Source organism: Lissotriton vulgaris, chromosome 1_2 (assembly GCF_964263255.1).
Source record: "Lissotriton vulgaris chromosome 1_2, aLisVul1.2, whole genome shotgun sequence".
Lineage (NCBI taxonomy): Eukaryota > Metazoa > Chordata > Amphibia > Caudata > Salamandridae > Lissotriton > Lissotriton vulgaris.
This window is the reverse complement of record NC_141686.1, coordinates 295,754,283-295,781,508: the sequence shown is the minus strand read 5'-3', so window position 1 is coordinate 295,781,508 and position 27,226 is coordinate 295,754,283. Positions and strand designations below refer to the sequence as shown.

General features: G+C 47.1%; 1 protein-coding gene across 3 annotated transcripts in view; it reads left to right on the top strand.

Moving 5' to 3' along the window:
* Positions 1-27,226, top strand: part of KDM2A (lysine demethylase 2A) — a 939,997-nt gene that overhangs the window by 539,024 nt on the left and 373,747 nt on the right. For all 3 annotated transcript variants that reach the window (XM_086953271.1, XM_086953272.1, XM_086953273.1), the window contains one exon: positions 5,383-5,882. In XM_086953271.1, coding sequence (XP_086809397.1) covers positions 5,383-5,882 — 500 coding nt within the window. The remainder of the gene's footprint in view (positions 1-5,382; positions 5,883-27,226) is intronic.

Below are 27,226 nucleotides of genomic sequence, written 5' to 3'. Positions count from 1 at the left end.
AAGCATGGAAAAATGACCTGGGTCCTAAACCTACAAAGCCATTTCCAGTTGCTGGCTGAAAATAAGGACATGGCAAGTCAGACTTCCCCCAGTAGGGAAGATGATGATGATGATTCCCAGGTAGTTGAAGAGGAGAACACTGACTACATCACTACCCCCTCAGATAGTAACACCACTGAGAATAACCCCTGTAGAGTCCCAGATGTGGTAGCTGCTGAAGATGCAGATCTTTAGAAACTGGCCAAAAGCATATCCTTAGAGGTTAAACTATTGGCCATAGAAAAAGATCTGAGATGGGCTTAGGAATAATCTCTGGAGGCAGCCAAATAATAAATAGGGAGGTAGAATCTTTTGACTCCAAAATTCCCAGAGGGATCTCCCCTAAATTATTTTAGGGTGGTTTTATCATTAAGTGGTTCATTGCATTTGAAAGAACCTGTCTTGGGAAGCTGTGGAGTTCTACCCGGTGGGAAGTTTTTTTCAGGGAGGTGCAGGGATAGACTCCTGGCACTCAATGAGAAAGATGCTACATCCTATGACCTCATGAAGGGTACCCTGAATGAGGGCTTTGGATCTAGTACTGAAGAGTATGAGTTGATATCCAGAGAGGCTTGAAAGAGCCAGAGTCAGGCCTGGGTAGACTTTGTAGACTTCTCAGTGAAAACACTAGGAGACTGGTTAGATGGTAACATTGTACATGCCTGATGAAGGGTTGTATTGTATGAAAATGAGGGAGCACTGTTTCGAAATTGTCACCACAAGAAACTAAATCTATTCCTCAAGACTTGGGGAAGAAGGCAGTCCACTGGATAACCAAAATGACCACTGGTGGGAGAGACCAAAAGAAAGAGGCCACAAATCCCCCTCCAGGGAAAGAGGGTACATCTAAAAATAAAAAGTCTTCTTCAGGCCCTCGAAATGTGCTCAGGAGGGTGGGCCTAGAGACTCTTCACAGCATATGGATGGGTGCCGGGGAAAGAACTGGGATCCCAACAAGGCTTGGTGTCACAACTATAAGGCACCAGGACACCGAACTGGAGTCCCTTGCTGTAAAAATTAGAAAATGCCTCTAGCCAACCTGCCCTACCTGCAGTTGCTAATGTCCTGATGGGATCCTGGGTTGGGCCTGACCATGTCTGTGACCTCACTGAGACCATATTAATCTTCGAAAGAGGCGTAGACTTATCCTGTGCTTCCTGGTTCACTAATGTGCAAAAATACAGGCAGTTATCCTTGATTAATGGGACTAGAATAGAGGCCTTGAGAGATACTGATGCTAGTGTCACCATGGTGACCCAGCAACTGGTTCACTCAGATCAGTACCTGATAGGAAGGACCCATCCAGTCACCAATGCTGACAATGTCACATTGATCCATTCCAAGGCTATGGCATCTTTTGCCAGGGGGAGGGGGTTTGGGGGAGGGGGGGGGGGAGTTGTTAGAAAGAAAGAAGCAGTCCTGTCCCCACCCGGTCCTGGAGATTCCCTGCTTGGAAAGTTGAACTTAGGACCCATGCAAGCATGTTAGGTGTCTCCGAATTTAGTTTTGTGACAACCTAGCACAGAGCAGAGCTCAAAAAGAAAAAGAGGTCCTGGATCCTGAAAGAGTGGACTAGCCCTCAAAAGGCAAAGGCAAATAGACTGAGGGATCAGCTTCTAAACAGACTCCAACTCTGAACCCCTCTTCTCAGGAAAAGGACTTGTTATCCTCAGAGAAAACTGAGCCTGAGGAGCTTGGGTCTTACACGGCAGAGCTCTTGGGCCCTGGGGCACCCTCTACGATGGATCTGTGCCAGGGACAAGACACCTGCCCCCCTCTTTGAAGCCTGACTCAGCAAGCTGCTGCACAGGAAAAGGGATTAGATCAGTGGCACCCACACGGTCTATTGGGAGGATGGACTCCTGTACACTGAGGCCAGAGACCCCAAGCCTGGTGAAACTAGGAGGGTAGCAGAAATAGAAGGGTAGGGGTTTGAGTTCCTTCTCACTTTGGCCCTGGATATCCACCTAGCTGGGCACCTTGGTCAGGATAAAACTTGGAGTAGATTAGTCAGTCGCTTCTACTGGCCAGGGATGTCTCAGAAGGTGACGGACTTTTGTCAGTCCTGAGTCTCCTGCCTAGCCAGTGGTAAGGCAGGAGGCTACCTAAAGGCTCCCTTAATTCCACTTTGTAGGAAGCTGGCTCTGTATATACTATACCAAAGTAAGGTAGAGTGTGCAAGTAAAATGGGCCCTACCCTGTCCTTGAAAGAAAAGGGGAGGTCACCTATCTGGTGGATCTTGTTAGTTGTAGATATCCCAAAGGGGTTATACATATCAACTGCCATCAAGCCCTATTATGACAGAGATGATGTGACCATGCGCATGGTCACATGTGAGGGACAGGAAGCTGAGAGTGAACCTCTCCCTGATCTCCTCTCCAGCAATCCAAAAGATGGATCTGTTGATGCAATAGTCTTGTCAGACCATCACTGACCAACAGGTTGATTGGAGGCAGGCCCTCAATAAGTATGCTGAGCTCTTCTCTCTGACCCCTGATCAGACTAGCTGAGGTACCCATGGTTTGGACTCTGGTTATAGCCTACCTGCTAAAAACAAAATTTACAGGCAGTCTGATCATGTTGGAAACCGCATCCAAGCAGAAGTAAGCAAGATGCTGGAATTGTGTGTCATTGAACTCTCAGAGAGCCCCTGGCCCAGCCCTTTTGTCTTAGTCCCCAAACCTCGCTCCAAGGGTGAAAAGAAAGAAATTAGGTTTTGTGTGGACTTTAGAGGTCTTAACGCTGTGACAAAAACTGATGCACAACCAATTCTTAGAGCAGACAAATTGATTGACAGGTTAGAGGCAGCCACGTATCTGAGTACCTTTGATCTCACACCATGGCACTGGCAGATAGGTCTGAACCTTGGAGCCAAAGAAAAATCTGTGTTCTCCACTCCAGGTGGGCACTTACAGTTTGTAGGTGGAGGCCAAGCTCAGCGACTCCAAACCAAGGTCCAGACAATTCTGGACAGGGAAGCTCCAAACACCTTGACCAAAATCAGGGCTTCCTTGGCTTGACTGGGTATTACAGGAGGTTTATGATGGAATATGGGTCCATAGTGACCCCCCCTCACAGAGCATACCGAAAAGAAGATGAAAAAGAAAGTTAACTGGGCAGTGAGCTGTCAAAAGGATTTTGATACTCAGAAGGATAACATTTGCTCTGCCCCAGTCATGAAAGTTCCAGATTGCTCTAAGCAGTTCATTGTGCAGACAGATACCTCTGAATATGGCATAGGTGCAGTCCTAGCCCAGGCAAATGATGGATGGACATGACCAACTTGTTGCTTTCATAAGCAGGAGACAACTTCCCGAAAGCGCTGTTAGAGTGCCATTGAGAGGGAAGCCTTTGCTGTGGTCTGGGCCCTGAAGAAGTTGAGCAATACCTGTTTGAAACTCACTTCCTAGTTTACCGGCCTCTCAGGTGGTTGCAACAGATAAAAGCTGAAAACCCCTAAGTGTCCCCACCTGCATCATTTTGCTACCCTTGTAACCAGCACCTCTGAATCCGTACATACTAGAGCAGGTAAACCAAAACTGCTGGTGGTTCTAAGAACCTTGGAACCTACTACCTTAAGTCCAGAATAACAATTCTGTAACTCGATTGAAGTACCCCTACGCAGTGTATGTTTCTCCCATAGGATAACATTACCACGTTCGAGGCTCATACCTCAAATCTGACAGCTTTATTTTTTTTTCTGAAAACCACTAACTTGTAAAGTACTTACCTAATCCCGTAGCTCTTGGTGTCTAAATTAATATAAAAATCTATTATTTTTCTAAATTGCTGTCAGATTTCCTTATTGAGTGTGTCATTTATTGACTGTGTGTGCAACAAATGCCTAACCCTTCCCTCTATCACAATACACAAATATTGCACTTGAGATTTTTAAGGAAAGCCCCTGTACACTAGTAAAGGATAACTGGACTTTCTACACATGCCCCCCCTTTTTGGAATACTATTTAGTCAAGACTTAATTAGGGCAATGCGGTCTATTTCACCGCCCCAGCAAAACACATTGGACAACTGAAACTGGGAACAAAATGCAGCTGCATTCCTGATAATCTAAGAATCAAGAACAGTACATATTAGTCCTATCAGCGCAGTCTACATTGGCGCCCAGTTAATCAAAGAATAGCAGGCAATTCTAGACATGGAGCCCGTTACTTGTTCTTAGCAAAAACATTTAATTTCTATCAACTTTTTCACCATTTACAATCTAGCTCACAATTCAGGGTTGGTCCCTAACAACAGAACTGCCAATAAGTAACAAGACTTTCTTAGTGGCAGCAGCCTTCCTCTCTACTTGCGTGCCAGTACTGACAATTTGATGTTAAAAAAGTTGAGAGACTCATCTTTTTTTGTTAAGAGACACCCGCCAATTTGCTGAGTCAGTGTGTAAATATTAGCACCAAGAAGCTTCGGCCAATGCTGCGCTATACATATTCCACACCATAGACTACAGAAATCCATTCTCCAAGTTTGACACCATCATTAGAAGAATGAAGTTATCAGAAACCATAATTCCTCTCTTCGAGATAATTCCTTTTTCTCCAGTTTTGAAGTTTCTTTGCTTCTCTGGTTTCTCAGTTTTGAAGTTTCTTTGCTTCTGTGGTTTCTCGAATTTGGCTTAAATATGTCTATGTGGGTATATTTATAGAGCGCACTGCTACTCCAACTGGCACTAAAAGCTGAGGGGAGCAGTGGGGAAGAAGGGTTGCGGGCATGAATAGAGCCAAGTTTTCAGTTTTTTCTAGAACAGAGGTGTAGATTCAATATTTCTCAGATGGAGGGGCATTTTGTTCCAGAGGTAAGATCTGAGGCAGGAGAGAGCCGTACCCCCAGACCTGGGCTTTTTAAAACTGGGTGTATTGGCTAGCAGCAGGTTGGAGAAACAGATTTCTTTGTGGGGCTTAGAAAGAGATCCCACATTTGAGATACCCTGGTCCTGACACCTGGTTCTACCTGGAACCCTAGATATTTATATCAAAATGTTCTTAGTGCAATCCTAATCCTGCTATGTAATTTAACCCCATGCGCGCTACGCGTTTTCCCACTGTGCGCTGAGTTTTTAAAAAACCCGCGGTTCATGACGAGCTCAGCTCGTCATGACATACGACAGGCGTAACTCATGACGAGCTGAGCTCGTCATGAGCGTCGAAGGGGTTATAGAATTTGCAGGAATACCTAGTACACATCAGAAAGGGTTGCATCCAAAGGTTGGTAATTCTTTCTTAACCGTGCAATTCCTATGTAACTTCAAAGATGAGGCAAAAGCATGGGTCTTAGTAAATTGTTAGAATTCCTCAACACATTTTCTGTTTTTTACTATCCTCTAGAGCTGGAGCTGAATGGGTCAGAATCTGGAAGGAAACGGCATGTAAAGAATGAGGACCAGTCTGAAGATGATGAAGACGAGGATGAGGAGGATGATGATGATGACGATGATGATGATGAAGACTATGTGGTTGAAGAGGATTTCAAGAAGCAAAGTACCCGCCGCTGTCTCCTGACCAACGCTGTGTCCAATGGTCGCTCTGGAGTAATAGTGCAGAAGCTTGACATAGGAAAGTGCATGCGCAATGCCCCGCTTAGCCTAAAGCGAACGGTGTCCACAGAATCATCTGAATCTGCCAGCTCGCATGGCAGCAGTGAACGAAACATTCCCACAGAGATGTCATTTGCTGGAGCCCCTAAGGACAACTCTCCAATTTACTTGACTGACTTTGAACTGGAAGGGCTGCGCAGTCTTGTTGATAAGCTTGAGTCATTGCCATTGCATAAGAAGTGTGTGCCCACTGGCATTGAAGACGAGGATGCCCTCATTGCTGATGTTAAGGTAAGATGGAGCGATATACATATACAAGTGTTAAAGGTGTAAAGCAGCTAGGATACAGGAAAGGCAATGCTGCATAAAGATGATTTTTTTTATGACAGACTGCATGGTGGGGTACAAGTGTAAAGGCACAATGTTAGGGCGAATTTCCGCATAAGTATTTTTGTTGATCATTTGCATTTGATCTGAGCATCGCCAATGTTTGATGTGCATAATTTTTTTACAAGCATAATTAGTTTCTGGTTATGTTATGTTTCTTTCTGGAACTGCATTTGTTGAGACACTGGTATTGATAGTTTGATATTAACATCTTTTCACCAGGATTCGTGGTTCACTAGGATTCTAGCATGAGCTACAGTCTCAGTGCTCTAGACAGTACTGAGTATTACAGACATTCTTTCTTTTGGTTTATAGTTGGCCCTAAACAAGGGTTCTGAACCCCAAATGCATTGGGTAAATCTATTAATTGCATCATATTGACAAATATGAATTGTTGCCTCAAGGAATGATGTAAATGGAATGATTGCTATTCACGGCAAATGATCACGTGTAGGCTTCTACCTGCCCCACTGGTTTGATCAATGAAACTCAGGCCATTCTCCTCCTGGTCATCTTCTTTCCCTACTACCTTAGGGCAGTTCCTTTTCTAGGTATGGAGGCACTCTGTGGGCCTCCTCCTAACCTCGATGGCCTTGATCAACTCATTCTTCCTGACTTTGGCCCCCATGTAGATTTTCATGTCCCTACAGAGTTCCTTCAGCTAATCTCTCTTAAGGTTGGACTGATTGGCCATGTCTAGTTCCTTGCGTCCTTGCAGAAAGTGTCTGCATGAACTTTTTCAAACTTTGTGAGAAACTTTCTCAGGATGTTTGAACTTTTACGAACTTTGCCCAGCACTATGGTCCCAACTCTATCAAAGGTTTTAGAACTCTATTAGAAACAGTCAGTTGGAGTCAACAATAACTTCAACAAACGCTTGTGAGGCACAAGAATGTTTTCTTAGTGTCCACAGTGGCAGATTCTAAGTGGTCTCAAACTTAACCACTTGGATGCTAATGACAAGGGTAACTTGTCAATCACTGCCCATTCATTTAAATTGAAATCTCATTAGATGAGGCTAAGTCCCTTAGCGTCCAAGTGGTTAAACAACTGTATGATGCTGCTAAACACAAGTCCTGGATCCCATCAATAGGCACCAATATGAGGAGGAAATAAGATGTATTATGCGATGTGGTTGGGCGTCCTCCCCATATCATGGATTTACCAATCCCTTTGGGGCCAGTAGGTTTAATTTTTCAAACCATGTAGCTCAACTTTGGGTAGCTATGGCTCTGAACATCAAAGCTTAGGCAGAGCAGATTAGACCACAGGAAACAGATGGGTCTTCAGACCTTTCCGGAAAATGGATTCAGGTTCCTCCAGCCCGAGACTCTGAGGGAGAGAGTGTTCCTCAACTGGGCCGCCAAATACCGAAAGGAGCGGCCGCCCATCCTTGATCTCATAATCTTGGGGATATGCACCATTCCTCTCCCACTTGATCTAAGCAGTCTGGTAGGTACATAGGCAGTGAGAAGGTCGTGCAAATACACAGGACCCTTCTTCAGTAAAATCCGGTGGCTCACGCACATGGACTTAAACTTCACTCTCTCCCTGATGGGAAGCCAGTGCAGGGAGGCAAGCGCTTTTTTTGCAGAAGCTCTCCTTGGTAGCATAAGAACTAGTCACGCAGCTGCATTCTGGATACACTGCAATCTCCGTATGCACTTATCGGTTGCACCCAAATACAGGAGATTGCAGTAATCTTCCTAGATGCCATGGGAAGGGTATCCAGGGTCTTCCATAGACCTCTTAGGATACCGAAACAAGCGCCTGCAACCCGTCTAGTGTGGTAATCAAAAGCCAGCTTATTGTCCACCCATACCCCGAGATTCTTCGCTTGTTCGCACGGTGTAGGGGTAGGGCCCAGCGTCTGAGGCCACCAGGCCGTTGACCAAACTGACGGAGCCGTTCGAGGCATGTGGGCTGCTGAATTCATATCTGTGCATAGATCGCCGCCTAGTGTTGGGTCCGGATGATCGCACATTGTTGTCTTCAAAGTATCACGAGATAGGTGGCTCCTCCCCTGGTCTACATTGCGCATGGGCATCGACTCCATCCTCAGATTGTTTTTTTCCGCCATTGGGTTCGGATGCATATTGGTTCACTCAAGTTCAGAATCGATATAAAACTTTCTTTTAGCCAAAAGGCCTTTAGTTTTTCGTCGGTATTGTCTTGCAATCGGTCTTGCAATCGGTGCCCAGTTCTGTTCCAGCTCAGTTCCCGAGTCGGATATCCAGAAGAGCCGCGTGATTTTCAGCGCTGAAGGCCCGGTCGAAGCCAGAGGCCTTATCGAAGAACCATCATGGAACGGAGTCCGTTCAAGAGATGTCCCGTGTGCAACTCAAAATATCCCCACATCGACGTCCACACGGTGTGCAACAAGTGCCTGTCGCCGGATCACGATGAAGCCAGCTGTATGGCTTGTTCCTGTTTCCGATCCAAGAAGACAATTCTGCATCGGCACGCAAGGAAGCCCAGGAGATGGCACCTGAACCGGTGAACATCTTCGATGCCGGGGATGATGAAGGAGCAGAGCGGGAGGTTCGAGAAAACCTGTTGGATCCCGCATCGGAGGTAGACTCCAGCTACGACGCTGATGTTGAGATGCTCGATGCGGAAGACGTCGTCGACGAGGTAGGAGAAGACAATGGGGCCTTTGGGGCCATGGAAGATAGCTCGAGCGAGGAGCTAGGCCCACAAACTGATACTGGGGCCAAAACACTTCATAAGGCTCAGGTCGAGGGATCGCCACAGGGCCTTACCCAAGATCTTCCAATAAGTTCTACGGCCCCGCCTTCTGACTCGGCTTCGGACATGTCTAAGGAGCTGCAAGTTGCAAAATCGAAACCGAAAGAGAAAGCTTTGGTGTCTACGCAACCGAAAGCACTTGAGGCTAAATCGAAACCGAAAGTGCGTATTGCTTTGGTCGGCTCGAAGTCCTCGGAACTGTCGGCACCGACGAAGCATAAAAGTGTTATCGACCCAAAGAGGCCGCTAAAGGGCGTCGAGCAAAAGTCTGGCATGCCGAAGGCAAAGGTCAAGGACGTCGACCCGAAAAAATCGGCGCCGAAGACAGTCGACACCGACAAAGGACTCGGTGATCAGAAGGTTCTCGAACCTACGCGTCGACCGGACAAGGCTAAAATCGGTACGACCCCGGAGTCCACGCCTGGCGGTGCCTCGAAGGATTCCGTCGAGTCGACGCAGCCGTCAGCCTCCTTCTCGAAGCAGGTGGTGGAATCCCTGAAGCGCATTAAGGACAAGGCTTCGGCTGTCGGACCAAAGGATCCTCCACCTTCGAAGCCTGCCGATAAGCCTCAAAAGACGTCGGCGCCCAACCACTTCACGCTGCCACCGAAAGTGGTGCCGAAGGCCTTCGTCCCTAAAATGGCCGTCGAAGTGCCCAAGAAGGTGTCCACGGGGCCGAAGCCCACAACTGTGGTACCGACCACAAAGCATCGACAGCCCTCGCTTGAAGAGCAACAGGAAAAGTTTATTGATGCCGATACAGGCAGACTTTCTATTTATAAACGAAAGCTCGCCCCGGAACAGCCAATGGAGTCATATAGAATCCCACTGAAAAAGAAGGATTCTACTACAACACCTGTTCTTGTGGAACCCATATCTCCACGTGGCCAAGATTTCTTGCCCACTTATTCAGATGTGGAAACTGGGGAAGGGGAAAATGACGAATACAGCTATCCTGTGAACACTGATCCAGAAGATACTAATGAACCTTGGGCAGATGCTGCTGACCCTGGGGATCCACACACTGCCCCAGACACTCATGTGTATACTGTAAAAACATTGCCTACTGAGGATTCGGCGGCGTTTAATGCACTTATTGAAAGGGCAGCCAAGAATCATGATGTCCAGCTCCATGCTGAGCCTATTGAAGTGTATTTTCTGTTTGACACCTTTTCCACCTCAGAGAGGACTGTCAAGACTCAGCCTATGCTGAAGGGGGTCTTGAAACATGCTGGGGAAATATTTAAGGAGCCTACAAGAGCCAGGGTGATAAACCCCAGGATTGAAAAGAAGTACAGGGACCCTATCTACATTAAGGGACAGTTGCCGTTGGACTCTCTTGTTGTTTCTAATGCCCGGAAGAGGGCTAATTCACAAACAACGGGTGATGCTCCTCCCCAGATAAGGAATCTAAGGTGCTAGAGGCATCAGGGAAAAGGGTGGTGGCTCAAGCGGCCAACATCTGGCGCATTTCAAACACTCGGGCACTCTTAGCCAGGTATGACAGGGCCCATTATGACACACTGGAGACCCTGTTGCAGCACCTGCCAGATGAATATAAGGAGGCAGCTGAGATTCTCATACAGGAAGGAAAGCTCATATCAAATGCTTCTATCAAATGTGCACTGGACCCAGCAGACACCGCGCGCAGAGCCGTTAACACAAGTGTCATGTTGAGGCGACATGCTTGGCTTAGAATCTCCGGGTTCAAGCCAGAGATACAGACCACCATTCTCAATCAGCCAGTAAACCCTGATGAATTATTTGGTCCAGAGGTAGACACCAACTTGGAGAAGATCAAGAAGGACACTGAGACTGCCAAGTCTATGGGGGCTCTCCAGTCCCAGCAGTTCAGGGGTGGTTCTTTTCGTCGCTCAAGCAGTAGAGGTGTTTCCAGAGGCCAGCTGTCCCAGCAAACACAGTACAATAAAGGTGGCGCACAAACCACCTATGCCAAACCGAGTAGAGGTGGCTATTGTGGAAACAGCGCCAAGGGCAGAGGTCGTGGAAACAACAGCTCCAGGTCCTCCGCCACTAACAAACAGTGACGCCTTGTCACTGCCCCCCGACCATACCACTCGGGTCGGGGTGAGACTCCAACAGTTCCTGCCAGTCTGGAAGTCTATCACCACAGACAGGTGGGTCACAAAGCTTGTCCAGTACGGTTATTTTCTGGAGTTAACATGCACTCCACCCAACATACCCCCAAGACACCGTCCTATGTCCACAGAGCATTTGCACTTATTGCAGCAGGAGGTGCTAGTCATGCTGCAAAAAGGAGCAATCGAGCTCGTGCCTGTGGAAGAAAGAGGCACAGGAGTTTACTCTCTGTACTTCTTGATCCCAAAAAAGGACGGGTCCCTCAGACCCATACTGGACCTCAGACCCCTCAATCAGTACATTCTATCAGAACACTTTCACATGCTAACACTGCAACAAGTCCTACAGTTGCTCAGACAGGGAGATTTTCTTGCAGCAATAGATCTGAAGGATGCGTATTTTCATATTCCTCTACACCCGTCACACAGAAAATACCTCAGGTTCACCATCCAAAATCATCATTACCAATTCAAGGTCCTACCTTTCGGAGTGACCCTGGTTCCGAGGGTGTTTACAAAGTGCCTGGCGACGGTGGCGGCACATTCACGGAGACAGAACATTCACGTCTACCCTTATCTGGACGACTGGCTTATCCAGGCAAAGTCGGCCCAGCAGTGTGCCGCCCACATGTCCCACACCATTCACCTTCTTCACGATCTGGGATTCTCACTGAATTACCCAAAGTCCCACCTGCAACCCGCCCACATACGGCAGTATCTGGGTGCGACCATAGACACTATGGCAGCCAAAGCACAGCCAAATTCAGTGAGGATCAGCAGCATTCAATCGCTGATACAAAAATTCAGACCTCAACACTCGCTTCAGGCCCGAGTGTTCATGCAGTTGATAGGCATGATGGCCTCCTGCATCTTCATAGTCCCGCACGCGAGACTACATATGCGTCCGCTTCAGGAGTGATTAGCACGTCAGTGGAATCAGGCTCGCGGACAGTTGAAAGACCTAGTGTTGGTAACCGGTCGTGCATACAACTCTCTGCATTGGTGGAATCCACAAAACCTTTGCAAGGGACGACCGTTCCAGGAGCCTGTGCCACAGATCATTCTGACGACGGACGCATCTCTCCAGGGTTGGGGAGCTCATGTTCTCCACTACACGGTGCAGGGACTATGGACAACGCAGCAAAAGAAGATGCACATCAACGTTCTAGAACTGATGGCCATCTTCATGGCGATGAAAGCATTCAAAGTACATCTGTGCAACAAGGTCGTGTTGATCCGGACGGACAACATGACGGCCATGTACTACATTCAGAAGCAGGGAGGTACACACTCTCCACAGTTGTCTCATCTGGCTCCGAGCATGTGGAAGTGGGCCATTCAAAGGAACAACTTCCTCATGGCGGAACACCTCCCGGGCAAGGACGATCAGATGGCGGACGTGCTCAGCAGGTACAGCCACCAAATGCACGAGTGGGAGATACATCCATCAGTCCTCCACCCGTACTTCCAACGGTGGGGTCATCCAGAGAAAGACCTGTTCGCCACCTGTTCGCCACAAAGGAAAACGCCAAATGCCGAAGCTTTACCGCCAGGTTTCCACACCCACAGTCGCAGGGCAATGCGATATGGATGAACTGGTCAGGCATATTTGCGTACGCTTTTTCCCCAGCAGCTCTAATTCTGCTGGTGGCACGCAAGCTGAAGCAACACTCGATGACACTCATCCTGGTTGCTCCAACGTGGGCACGCCAACCATGGTACACCACGTTTCTGGAACTATCCGTGGTACCGCATCAAAGGCTGCGCCTCACACCCAGGCTTTTGACGCAGAGCCATGGCGACATTCCGCATCCAGATCCGCAACAGCTCAACCTGGCGATCTGGCTCCTGAGGTCTTAGAGTTTGGCTTCTAACTTGCCCCCAGACTGTATGGACATCATCAGGGAGGCAAGGAAGCCCACCACCAGAGCATGCTATGCGGCAAAATGGAAGCGATTTGTCATTTATTGTGCAGACCACAACATCAACCCGCTGGACGCATCTACTCAAAACATCATTTGTTATCTGTTACATCTATACAAATGTAATCTGGCCTATGTTTCCATTCGTATACATTTATCCGCAATAGCTGCTTATCTCCAAAACAGGCAACATCTCTCCCTTTTCAGAGTGCCTGCCATCAAAGCTTTTCTGGAAGGACTCAAACGAGTCATTCCTCCCCGGACCCCACCAGCTCCTGAATGGAACCTGAATGTGGTCCTCACAAGACTGATGGGTCCACCTTTTGAGCCACTGCATTCATGCGGGATTCAGTTCTTAACATTCAAAGTGGCTTTCCTGATAGCGATTACGTCACTACGACGCGTTAGTGAACTCCAGGCACTAATTATCCAAGAGCCATTCATACAGATTCATTCCAACAGGGTGGTGCTTCGCACTAACCCCAAGTTCCTTCCTAAGGTGGTTTCACAGTTCCATATCAACCAGACTATAGAACTGCCTGTGTTCTTCCAAAGTCCTGAGTCAGTTGCGGAGAGAATGCTCCACACGCTTGACGTCAAGAGAGCCTTGATGTACTACATTTATAGGACCAAAGATTTTTAGAAGACAAAACAACTAATTGTTGCCTTTTCGCCACAACACAATTCAATCACATTTCCAAGGCTGGTATAGCCAGGTGGATCGTTAAGTGTATTCAGATCTGCTATCAGAAAGGCAAACGCACTCTCACGATCCCCCCGCGGGCCCACTCCACCCTGAAGTTGGGGGCCTCCATGGCTTTCCTTGGAAATATTCCTTTAGAGGACATATGTAGAGCAGCCACATGGTCTACCACACACACATTTACAAAACACTACTGTGTAGATGTGCACTCCAAACAGCAGGCAGCTGTAGGGCAGGCTGTTCTAAAAACACTTTTCCAAACGGCTGCAGCTGGCACAGGCGGCCCCCGCTAATGGAGGGACTGCTATGTATTCTATGCACAGATATGAATTTAGCAGCCCACATGCCTCGAACCGAATATGCTACTTACCAGTATGCATCTGTTCTTGGCATGTAGGGCTGCTGACATTCATATCGCCCGCCCTCCTCCCCGGCGCCTGTAGCGGCTGCAGCACTCACAAATACTCTTAGCATGGTCATCACTCACAGTTACACTCCATCTTTGCCACAATGGTTAAAAACAATAGGATGGAGTTGATGCCCATGCGCACTGTAGTCCAGGGGAGGAGCCACCTATCTTCCAGGACAACAATGTGCGATCATCCGCACCCAACACTAGGCGGCGATCAATGCACAGATATGAATGTCAGCAGCCCTACATGCCAAGAACAGATGCATACTGGTAAGTAGCATATTCGTTCCCTATCACCAGAACCTCGGTTTTGGTACCGTTCAGCTTCAGAAAATTATTTGCCATCCACTCAGCCAGTTCTTGCAAGCAGGATATAAAGTTGGAGGCAGCGTCAGACCGAGATTGAGTCAAAGAGACCACAAGCTGGGTGTCTTCAGCATAGGACGGGGCATTAATCCCAAACTTATCCGAGATTTTTGCCAGGGGGGCGAAATAAAGATTGAACAAGGTCGGGCTCAGGGTAGAACCCTGAGGCACCATTCTGCGTCAACTTGATGTTCCTAGAATAGTGAGCCCCTTGCATAACTTGAAAGCTATGCTCTGACAGAAAAGATTCCATCCACTTCAAAGCCCCGTCGATGACACCGCCTCTCTTTAAATCTTGCAGCAGGGTATGGTGGGCAACAGTGTCGAAAGCGGCACTGACATCTAACAAAATTAGGGCCGCTGTTTGTCCGTCATCCACATGCTTCCGAATGATCTCGGTGGAGTACAATAGTGCAGACTCGGTGGAGTGAAGGGCACGAAAGCCAGACTGAAAGGGGTGGAGAAGGTTGTTCTTACAAATGTGCGCTGTAAGCTGTATATTCACTATCTTCTCTGCTACCTTAGCAAAATAGGGGAGCAGGGAGACTGGTCGCAAGTTGTCCAGTTGCTCAGCGCTAATATTGGGCTTCTTTTGTAAAGGAAGCACCACTACCTCCTTTCATCTATTAGGGACCACTCCTGAAATAAGACATCTCGATGAGATACCTGATAAAAGGCTCTAGTGTGTCCAAGCTCCCTCCAAGCACCCTGGGGTAGCTGAACCCCTTGGTGACACTGATTTAATGCTAGTGGCTATCTGTTTGAGTGTCCGGGACGGGTACAACAAATTCATGGAGAAATTGTAGTGTTGGAACATCCACATGTTCCTCCTCCACTCCCCCGCTTCCACGAGCACAGTCCGGGAAAGAGGAATAAATCATTTCTACCTTTGCCGCAAAATACTCAGCAACCCGATTGCAGGATTTCTCGGATCCAACAGCTGCTGGAGCAATAGATGTCAGGGAGGACATTTCTTTAAAAACCTTAAAAAAGTTCTTTGGTAGATTTTCAGCTGTTTGAATTCTCTCCTTGAAATAGGCTGTCTTCGCCTTTCTAATGAGCGAATGGTTTAACTTAATACAAATTTTATATTCCTCTTCCACGAGAAGGAGAAATCTTTCCTCCATCGTCTCTCAAGACGTTTGCACCCTGATTTGGCAATCCTAAGTTCTTCCCCAAACCAGGGAACTGGGTTGCGTCTTTTTGTGGACACCTTATTTGACCAGGGTGCCATACAGTCAAGGGTGTCAGTAATACGCCTCCCTAGTGCTTCACAAGCCAGGTTTGCATCTAGACCAGAGGGTGGTCCATCTCTTAGAAGGGCCTGATTAAAACCCCCCTGAGCGAAACCAACCCACTTCCTGCTTTTAAAACCAGTTTTAACTTTATCCTGTGCTTTGGGAGCCGGAAGCTGTATTGTAAACGGTATCCAAAGGAGATCCGACCTCCGCACCGGACGCGGAGGCTCCATAACCAAAGCATCCCAATTGGCAAAGGTGGGATCAAGTATATGTCCCAACTTATGTGTAGGGCATTCCGACTTTAGCAATAGTTGAAGTGTTGCTAATTCCTGGCGCAACTCTTGTGCCCCCGAACTGAGTGCATCATTAAAGTGCAAATCCATGTCTACCAGCACCATTAATTTGTCATACCTTAGTGCAGGTTGCATCAGGTAGTCGATTAAGCTAAGAGAGAACCTGGAATGGGGCCCCGGATATCTGTAGACCAATAGGCCTTTAATAACATAGAGATACAGATTTTACAAAGTAAAGGAAATATGCCCTTTTTACTTAAGTGCAAACAAGCATTGGCAAATTCGTCAAATTTGACAAACTTTTTCAAGAAAAGCTTTGGTAATTATCAGTGCAAGTACTTTAGGTTCCTTTAGGCGACCAACCCTGCAGTGAGCCGTGCGGGAGGGTGAAACACCAGAAAGGTCCTCAAACAGTTACCTCGATGGAAGGAGCGGTCTTCAGCTAGTACCAGGCACTTTTATCCTTTTTCTATGGGTTGATATGTAAGTGGTCCTAATGCAAGGGATTAAGCATGCTGTGAATGCAGTGCAGTCAAGAGGGGTCATACTGCAGCTACTCCTCGGTCCACAAACATGGCCAGGTAGTCTTGGCCACAGAAGTGAACGTCCCCCGAAGTCCTCTTTGTCCTGGCAGAAGTCCTGCTGCTACTGTACTGCTAGTCTCCCAGTATCACAGTCACACCATTATTCTTCCTTTGTCAGTAACTTGCCTTCTGGGTGACCAACTTCACTCTGACTCTCCCGGGTTCAGCAGTCTTAGGTGCACCTTTAAGTGTCTCCTCCTGGTCGCTGGTTCTCCACGGTGGTGATGTGAAGATATGAGCCACCAACTTGCCCTAGCAGGCTTCTTCAGCTGTTGTTGCCATGTCCTGCGAACAGGAGGCCAGCCAACTGACCCTTGAAGTCTCTTGCTTCAACTGGGCTCCAGCGATTAGTACTCTACGGGCGGGACACAGCAGGCGCTGTCCATTCGCCTTTGCTAGCCATCAGGTTCCGCAGGCACTGTTCACGTTGGTACAGCCTTTCTTCTCTGAGTGCTTGGTACAGAAGGGCAGTTCTTCTTTGGTTCTTCGTCCTTTTAGGATCTGAGTTTGGGATGCCAGGGGTGCAGTTTTTATGCTCCCAAAATGCTCTCAGCGCAGGGTGTGGTTGTTGGGCAATCTACCAGGTGCCCTCCCGATAACCACTTCCTGTGAGGTATGATATCTGGCTATCCCTGATGCATCATTCTGCCCATTTCCCACATAGTAGAGCCCCTCTCTTTGTCTCTAGAGCTCAGCAGCCCACCCCTTAGGTATGGCTATCTGAGGGCTACACACACGGTTTAGCAACCGACTGTCTCATAGTGCCACCCTGTCTACCCAGACAATAGAGCAGCCCCTCTCCCAATTTTTAGTCATTTGGTCTTCAAAAGGAGGTTTCCCATTTGAAGCTTGCCTTTTGAACCTACACCCCATGCGTTTCCTGCCTGGAGGAGCTAACACTTCATCCAGTGTCAGTCCTCTATTGTTACCCTTCTTGGGAGTCGTTCACGTTTCTCCCCAGGAGGGCAGAAGGCTGTTTTAAAATTTGTATCTGTGGAAACCTCTGGTGTCTCTTTTCTGTTTTAGTGTCAAAATACACATAAAAATAGTCTATTTTTTTCAATAAATTGACGGATTTCTTGAGTGTTATATGCATTTTTTCTGAAATTATTTTGGTGCTGTTTAAATGCTTAACACTGGTTTCTTTGTGTAAGCCTGACGAGCCACAGAGACCAGGGTTGTGCTGAGGGTTTCACAAACAAGACCTACTGGTCCTAAATGGGTTGTTGGCAATTGTATTACACATTGAGGTCACACAATCACAACATATACTACACCCCATTTCCTCACAATAAGTCAGAATTGAACCAAGTAAGACAAAACAAGCAGAGTAGTCAAGCGGCAAAATGCCATAGTAAAGAGGGTACCTCACGCTAGCCCTAAACGTCTAAAAGCAACTACGCTTATTCTAAGGTGACTGGAAAAGAAAGAGCCTAAGGTTAATGGACCCTATCAGAAGGGGTATTATTATGGAAATTATGGAGGTAGCAGAGAGGCACCCCACACCAAATACTGGGGTAGTTGTTATGTCTTTGAAACAAACAGTGTGTTTTCTGTAATTTCTCTTGAGCTGGAAAGGGCATACAAAGGTGTTGCTTTTGTTCCTTGTATCTTACGTGGCAATTGACTTATAAATCCGGATGTCTGACCCTGCAACTGGTTGGAGTATCTTTAGGTAGAATAGGCCTTGTTAGTTCCTTAGATTTTCTATGATTTCTGGTAACAGGTATAACGTAAGGTTGTTTTCTATGCAGGAAGATTAGAAACAATTTGATTGAGAAGCACAGCACTCCATGTGTTAGCCCAAGCTCTGGAATATTTTTACTTGATATATTTCTAAAAGAACTATCTAAATGCATTTCATGTCAACCTAAATGGAGACCATGTAACACAAGATTGGTATAACCTATATATCTTGCAGCACTCCACATGATGTGCATTTAGTGGTTGGGCCTAGAATGTTTTCTTTGTTTTTTGCTATCTATCCTTCAGTGACCTCAGACATATGCCTCGGTAGCCCCTGTTCGCTATCTTCACAATCGTTTTTTCACCTTTCAATCTGAAAGCACGATCAAGAGCTCTGTTGTGAAACCCGGAAATTTCGGTTTTTCAAGCAGAAATCAAAGGAAAAATGGAACAGGCGATGAAATCAACAGGATCATTGAGGGGACTACAACGGAATTGAGAAGCACCAAAGAAACCAAGTGTCACCAAACTTTTTCTCAAAAGTTTGCAGAGGGATCACATTGTAGAGGGCTGCAATGTGTGCGCCGTGTTTCAACCAAAGACCTTGAAGACTCAAGACAAACAAAGGTGAGTATGCTACTCAATGGAGCCATCCCAGCATAGGCTGTCTTCCTTGAAGGACCTCGCGTTGTCCAGTGACGAGAAAACGCATGAAGACACTGAGCTGGTACAAGTTGAACGCTCCAACAGCAAGGAGGTTATGGTCGAGCAGGAATGTTTGCAGAAAAGAAGAGGACAGTGGGCCTAAAGAACAGCAGGTAAACCATCAGGCTCTCCCTGTAGGAAGACGGTTCTGTATATACTATACCAAAATGAGGTACAGTGTGCCCAGAGTCCTGTGGAAACCCAAAGGTAGGCAGAGGTAAAAGTATTTAGCCTCTCTCTCTCCCATATTTGGGTTGTGTGGGCGAGCAGTAAGGCTTTATCAGAGGGAAGTGTTAAGCATTTGTTGTAGACATCAATCAGCATGGTATCACACACTCAAAGGCTGAACTTCAGACCAATTTGATTTGTATTAAAATATTATGTTCAAGGCATGTGAGCTGTAGATCCCATGTTGTGCATAGCTCGCCATCTAGGTTAGGGCAGGATGTTTGCACTTTGTTTTTGTTCGAAGAAGTCTTTCCAGTCACGAGGTAGGTGACTCCTCCTTTCGCTGATAGTGAGCATGGACATCGGCTCCATCGTTAGATTGTTTTTTTTCTGCCATCGGGTTCGGATGTGTATTGCTGCAATCTGGTTCGGTGCCGTTTCTCTGACCTTTGACGCACAATCCACTACCCTCAATGGTATTATCGATCTCGATTCCCCATTCTTCACGTATCATCTCAACTCGACTAACTTTGATCAGAAAACTAGTGGTGGTCCGTCTACCCGCGCCAACACCGCTAGCAGTCGATGGAAAGGACTCCATTCAAGTTCTGCGCCGGGTGTCATGCTAAGTTTCCACGCACTGATTTGCATGAAGTGGCAACCTCTTCCTCTCCCGGTAACACGATGCGAAGGCGGCAACGCATGCCGATCGTTTCGATCGAAGAAGCCGCTTCGTGACCGTCGGGCTCTATGTCACAAGATGCAACACCAAAGCTACTCCGCACCGGACATCTTAGGCGAAGATTCCGACACAGAACATCACGCTCAAGGAGCCGAGGAACATATTTCTGTGTCTGAAGCCAACTCCGACATGAAAGAGGAGCAGCAGTGTGAGAAAGTGCCCTCTTTCTTGCATGGTATGCCCCCACTTTTTGCTGAATTGCTGATGTGCTTTGACTGAGTGTGTCCTGGACTCCTGCCAATCAGGTACCCAAGGCCCATGTTCCTTCCCTAAAACTGCATTGAAGCCTAAACCCAAATGCCATCTCTGGCCACATGTCAGCCCCTGGAAAATGGTACCCTAGGTACCCAGGGCACTGTGACCAGAGAAGACCCCTAAGGGCTGCAGCACTTATTGTGCCACCCTTAGAGGCCCTGTGCACTGACACACAATCACTGCCTTGGAAGGCTGTGTGTCTTGGTGCAGAACTAAACAAAGGGTCGACGTGGCACACATCGCTGTGTGCTATGCCCACAAAACACTGCCCTGGTATACATCAGTCACCCCTCTAGCTGGGTGTCCTATGCCAGTGGTGAGGATACAGGCGCATGAGCCCTGTACCCTTACAGTACCCAGGTCCAGTCCTGGTCACTAAGTGCCGTCCTGCCATTAAGAGTATATGGTGCTGGGAGGTTGTCATTACGAACTCCACAGCACCATAGTGGCTAAACTGAAGACTGTGAAGTTTGGTATCAAACTTCTCAGCACATTAAACCCACACGGATGCCAGTGTGGGATTTAATGTAAAATGCACCACAGAGGGCATCTAGGGGATGCTCCCTGAAACTCGACCAACTCCCAGTGGCCTGACTGAGTGGCTGCTGAAGCTGCCACCCCCAGACATGTTTCTGGACCCCTGGGTCGAGAGCTTGAGCTCTCGGGGGCCTGAAGCAATGCATATCTTGAGACAAGGTGCCAAGCCTCCTCTCCCAGGATGGGCAAGGATGGGCAAGGTTCACGAAGGAGAAGCTTCAAAGGCATATACCGCCTTTGTGAACCTCTCCAGGCCACTTGCTGTACTGGGACTGGTTCTACCCCCCTCTTTGGGCGGGAGACCTGATGGGAAAAACAAAGTAAGGAAGAGAGGTGTGCCCACCTCTGCCAGCTCCACCCCTAGGGTGGGTGAGGCGAGGTGAAGCACAACCTCGAGGCCCCGCCATCTTGAGGATGGGAGACACCGCCAACCAGGGACAGGCTCCTACCGCCCCCTCCCACTGGAGAGTGGCAGAATAGGGGGTGAACCCACCCCAGGGAAGGGACCCAATAGTTCCTGATCTTTACCTACCTGTAATGCCCCTACATTTAGTATTTAGGGGGCACCCTGAACCTTCCTTCCTCAGATCCAGCAACAAGAAGAAAAGGACGAGTCACTCCAGGTCGGCGTACCGTGAGTTAACAAATCCCCTTGGCCCCTGAAGAAGCAAAGAAAAAGGCTCCTGTCCTTCCTCTGCCTTCGGGCCAAGGTCTGCACCGACAAAAAGTTTCTGACGCCACGCCCTCGGGCCAGGCTCCAAAAGACAAGCCTTCCGGCTCAGGCTCAATCCGGCCCCATATCAGTGCCCAACTGACACCTTTGGCACCAAAACATCTTATGGTAACAATTCCACCGTTAGCGTAGAATCCATCTTCTGCATCGAAGCACTTTGAGCCGAAACTGGCGAGTAAGGAGAATGACACCCTGTCTAAAGAGCCTCTGCCCGATGCTCAGCCTTCGGATCGGAAGCAGAAAAAACTGGTTATAAACCCTGATATAGGGCATATCCATGCCATCCTTCCAAATAAACGTAAAATAGACCAGCCAGAAGATTACCACATTCCTCTCAAAAGAAAAGTTTGAGTACTAAGCCTTCTCCACCTTACAATCCACCTCCTTCTCCCACTGATCCCAATTTACTTATCACACACTCAAACTCACCACCACCCTCACCTGACCCACAGGATGACGGAGATGGGGATGAGGAGGAGGATCAGGATAGGCCAAACTTCATTGACCCTTGGGAGTATTCGCATACTGACCCAAATACAGATAATGACCCTGATCTCTATCCATCCAGACCCTCCCAACCTGATGATAACATTGGATATGTTGAGCTTCTTAACAGGGCTGCTCAATATCACGGGCTGGAGCTCCATAAAGAGACGTTCGAAGGGGATTTCCTCTTGGAGACCCTTAGTTCCTCTCAAAAAGACACTTGTATACAGCCAATGCTTAAAGGCATGTTAAAACACACAGATGAGATATTTAAACATCCTGTGAGGGCAATAATTATTACACCTAGGGTGGAGAAAAATTATAAGCCTGCCCCTACTGACCACACGTATATCAGAGGTCATTTGCCCTTAGACTCTCTTGTGGTTTCCAACGCTCGCAAGAGAGCTAACTCAGACCACAGGCGAGGCTCCTCCTCCCGATAAGTAGGCTAAGCTCATTTATGCCTCTGGCAAGAGAGTAACTTCACAAGCAGCCTATCATTGGCACATTCCCAATGCTCAAGCTTTGCTGGCTCGCTACAATAGGGCTCATTATGATGAGTTGGAAAAACGTATGCAATTTCTGCCAGATGATCACAAGACTAAGCCTAGTGGCCTTATCCAGGAAGATAAACTCATCACTAATACCTCTATCAAGTGTGCCATAGACGTAGCAGACACCGCAGCCCGCGCAGTAAATACTATTATTATTATTATTTCTGAATTTGTAAAGCGCATGGTTACACTTTCAGTGTGTCCCCGCGCTGTCAGAAGAGCCATCTACTCCGTCAGTCAGACAAGACGGGTTAATCTTTAGGGAAGAGGAATGTTTTGAGCTTTCTACGGAAGATGAGCTCCGATGTTTCCACTCTTAAGCTCAGGGGGAGAGAGTTCCATTTATGTGCCGCCAAAGTACGAAAGGATCTTCCTCCCATTCTGGCTTTCTTGTGTCTGGGGACCGCGAGGAGGCCTGCTCCTAACGAGCGGAGTTGTCGAGTGGGCGTATAGGGGCAAAGAAGGTTCCGAAGGAAGGCCGGGCCCCTGCCATGTACGATCCTGTGACCAATACAAAGGACTTTGAAATCAATTCTTTCATTGATCGGGAGCCAATGTAGAGTTTGCAGGGTTAGAGTTAGCGTATGTATTGCTTTGCCCACTTGGGTAATCTTAGCTTACACACACCACTTACTCACACAGAAACTCCAACACTCCTCTGGAGGTAAAATGAGCTTTATTAATATTGTAGACAAAGGCAATAAGTCACTGAAGCTAGTACATTCTTAGGCACTAAGTAAATGGCAATAAACAGTGACTACATCACAATATATATATATATGTGTGTATATGTGTATATATATATATATATATATATATATATATATAACAGCATTTTACATGCTGCCAGTGCGCACCCGGTCCATCTCATTTCCAGTATTCCATATGGGGAAATGCTGCGGTTAAGACGCATATGCAGCAACCCAGTGGAACTGGAACAAGCACAAATGGAAAGCAGGGAGAGGTTCCTTGAAAGAGGTTACTCCGCAAAGGTGATAGATAAAGCTGTGCAGAAATCCCTATTAAAGAGTAGAGATGAGCTCCTTATTAGTAAAGCAGATAGGGAGCTCCCCAGCGGAGGCACCTCTAAACCGGACATAGTTGAGCCTGAATGCTTCAGATTAATTACAGGATTCACTAGACAACACCAGCAAATAAAGAGTATAGTGAATAAACACTGGCCCATTGTGCTGAGGGATAGTGTTATAGGCAAGAGTCTACCTAAGTCTATCTCTGTGACCTACAGCAAAGCCCCCTCCCTAAGGGACCACATAGTCAAAACCAACCCGGACCCTTTTACTAGAACAGAGTGGTGGCAAAGTAATAAGGGTTTCTATAACTGTAAAATCTGTAAAGCGTGTACCCATGGTGAAAACACCAAAACCTATAGGGATGGGTTCACAGGCAAGGAACACCCTATAACCCAAGTACTCACATGCAAGACAGAATACGCCATATATGTTTTGCGCTGTCCCTGTGGCCTACAGTATGTGGGCAGCACCAGGAATGCTGTCCATAAACGCATTTTGCAACATCTGCGAGCAATTACAAACATGGACAGCACATATCCTGTTGCACGCCATTTCAAGGACCACCATCAAAGCAACAATAGTGGTCTCAAATACTGGGTTATTGATTCTGTCATCAATACCAAAAGAGGCGGGGATAGGGAGACTAAGCTTAGAAAGCTGGAAACAAAATACATCCTCCTGCTCAATACCAAGGTGCCCCATGGGTTGAATGTGACTGAGGATCTTCACACTTGCCTGCTCTGAAAGACTTTGAGTATTAGGAATGTGTACTCTCCCCCACGTGGATAATGTCCATGGTACATACCCGGCTGGGAGAGTGCTGGGACAGATCCCGTGGGGGCTGCGAGCAAACACAATCCATTAGAATCTCTACTGTAAATAATAATGCTGCTATAAGATAACTATTCATGTTTAGCTATTATTGTTTTTCACTGTGCACGTTTTTTTCTAAACCAGGTTAATTACCATTGATATACGATGAATTATATAGGTTTTTTAACATTTGGTTGTTCATTTATTTTTACTTTTTGGATTAGTTTGGTATTGGGTTACAGGCCCCTTGTGGACCTGGTGTATTTGTCTTAACTCGTTCTAGCACATATACATTTATAAACATGGAAACCTTGGCACTCTAGCAGTGATTTTCAACATGAACTTGTGTGACTAATGTTTGACGATTGTAAAGTAAGACGCACCCGTTTAGGATTAGAAGCTTCAGCAAAACACACTATATAGAGCCCTGTATGAGTAGAGATACAATAACTTGTCTCCTCACCAACATTCGATATATAGGCAAATGTTCACTGTATTTGAGTGGAATGAATCAGGACCCCAGCATATTGTATTATAAGTATTTGCACATTGCCAATTTTGCACATATTGATGCACTTTTCAAGCACTTTATGCACTTTAAAAAGTTAGCACGCAGCACTTTATATGTACTCTATACTGGGATTCCTGAATTTGGAAAACAAAACTTTTTGATCTTTGTTACAAGTTTGCAAATATAATGATCGGGGGTTTTTAGTATTTTATATCCTGTAACCATGGTTTTAAAACGGGTCAATGTAACAGATCTGTGTATTTTACCTCAATACTTTTATCAGTCACTTCTGTTATTTAATCTGTTGAATATCATTCTTATGAGATTTGAATCTAACTGTATTTTACATTTATTAAGAAATCCCAAAGAAATCTTATTGTATTTTACATCTATTAAGAAACCGCAAAGAAAACATGTTGCCGAGTGTAATATGTAGTATGTTTTCCATGTTTATTAGCAAGTTTGCACAGGTGTTTTACGTTAATCACTCGCTTTCACTTTAAAAGGTGTACCCAGTCAAATGTACGCTGTCATGTGATCAAGGCTCCGTTAGAGCCGAAACGTTGGTGACTCTTTCTGCGTGAATAAAGCTGTATATACCTCAAGGTCCGTGTCCGGAGTCTGCTTGCTGTGTTTGCGCGAGCGTGCGAGCTGGGAGACAGACGGTGCACAGGATATATATATATATATATATGTATATATATGTAGAGATGAAACTGTGAATACAGGTATATAAACAGTTAATGTACAAAGCACCTCACCAGATGCGTCTGCACCGGAGTCTTCAACATCCCTGGCTAAGCACCGCAAACACCAAGTTGGGAACCCTGTGGAGACTGGTGCACAGGAAGTAATCTCTCCAGGCACCAAAGCCATCCCGCGAGTGCGTCCACTCCAAGACTGAGTTACTGAGCTTCACCCCACAGACACTGCTTTTTATAGTTAAATCAACACGTTCGGGAAGCCTCTAGCAGGCGCTCTCGCCCATCTATTCATCATAGGTGCTGCCCCCATCTCTGTATCAGATCCACCCATACAGACCTGGCCAGATTAATTAAAATTAATTAATTGCGGGTTTCTAACGCGCTAGAATCGACTCCCGAAGGAGTATCTCTGCGCAATAGACCACTAGAGAACCCGTCCTGGCTTTCCCTGTGAGATGGTCCCTACTGGGTATCTCCAAGGTGAAACCAGGCATCCCCGGCGTTTGTGGGGGGCCGTGGTGGAGATGAGGCAAGCTAATGCCCAGAGTTGCCAAGTGTGATCCCTGGTTAGAGTAGGCACCGAGGTGAGAATTATCGAGTCCGCTGACCCTGGTCCATGACCCTACCGCGTCGGGAATTGAACCCTGGTCCCGGGCCGTCCTCTGCCGCCTCTAACCAGTGAGACCCAGATTCTGTCTGGGTGCGCCGAGGCAAGACATTCCTTTCCCTATCTCCGGCCTTGGAGAGCCTTGCACAGCGCATCCTGTTATAAGCATATAATGCACAAAAACAAGCTGAAGGTACAAAATAACCTCACGAGATGTCTTGCACCAGCTCGTACTGGTTTACTTGAAAAACATGTTTGTTACGGCTGAAGTTTAACTACAGGGTAAAGCAGCACAAAATGGAAGTGTGATGCAACAGAATGGAAGATCAGAGCATCGCATGGAATCGAGGTCAACATGTAATTTAGCACATGTAAATGGCAAATGCAGTACAGCGTACTCCTACGCAGGCATGCTTGGTTGAGAATCTCAGGATTCAAGCCGGAGGTGCTAACCTCCATTCTCAGCCAACCATTTGATAAGGGACATTTTTTTGGCCCAGCGATTGATATCTCACTGGAGAAAATGAAGAAAGACACGGCGTTCGCAAAGTCCATACGGGCTTTGCAGTTACCTACTAATAGGGGTTCCTGTGAGGAAGACCCCGAGAGCGGCCCCACTATCACCACCAAAACCCCAGTAGAACCCAAGTGGGTGCCCTACCTTATTAGTGAAGACGACAACCCGTCGGAGAATCTGGAAATAACAAAAGACTTCTCCCTCGTCCCGCAGCTCGAAGTCAGTGACCTGGAAACAAACCGTCCAGAGGGAGACAGGACGAATACACAATTCAGCAAATCAGCAACATCCGACAAAGGTCAAGCCAGGCAGAAAAGGCGGGGAGACAGCACATCCGGTGTTTCAGCTGGTAGGAAGCATCCGGAACAGGAGAATGGGATAGACGCCAGAAAAGCAGAGACGCTGCCAGAGATTGCTGCTGTCACCAGACCCGAAGACGCCGAAGAAAAGGTTCCGGAGGCTCCTGACACCTGGACGGAGGACTGGGGATCCCGGAGGATACGCACGAGCCGCCACAACTCAGGAGAGTTGTGGCATCTAGCAGTATATGATTTGGGTGTAGGGACACCACGTGGAGCGGGGTACACGGGGAGGTATTCTTCTGTGGTGGTGTTTTTTTTGTTTTTTTTCTTCATCCTCCGATTTTCCTCCCTTCCTCGCATGCCTTAAACTTCCCCACCTCAGTCAAGTGAGTTGTTGAGCGGGCGCTACGGGCAACTGCAATAGGGATCAGTAACTGACTGATCCACTCTTAATTTGATTATCTCCTCCCTATTACTTTTCACCTTAGCCCTCACCCGTATGACCAATTTTGCACGTGATACTGTGATG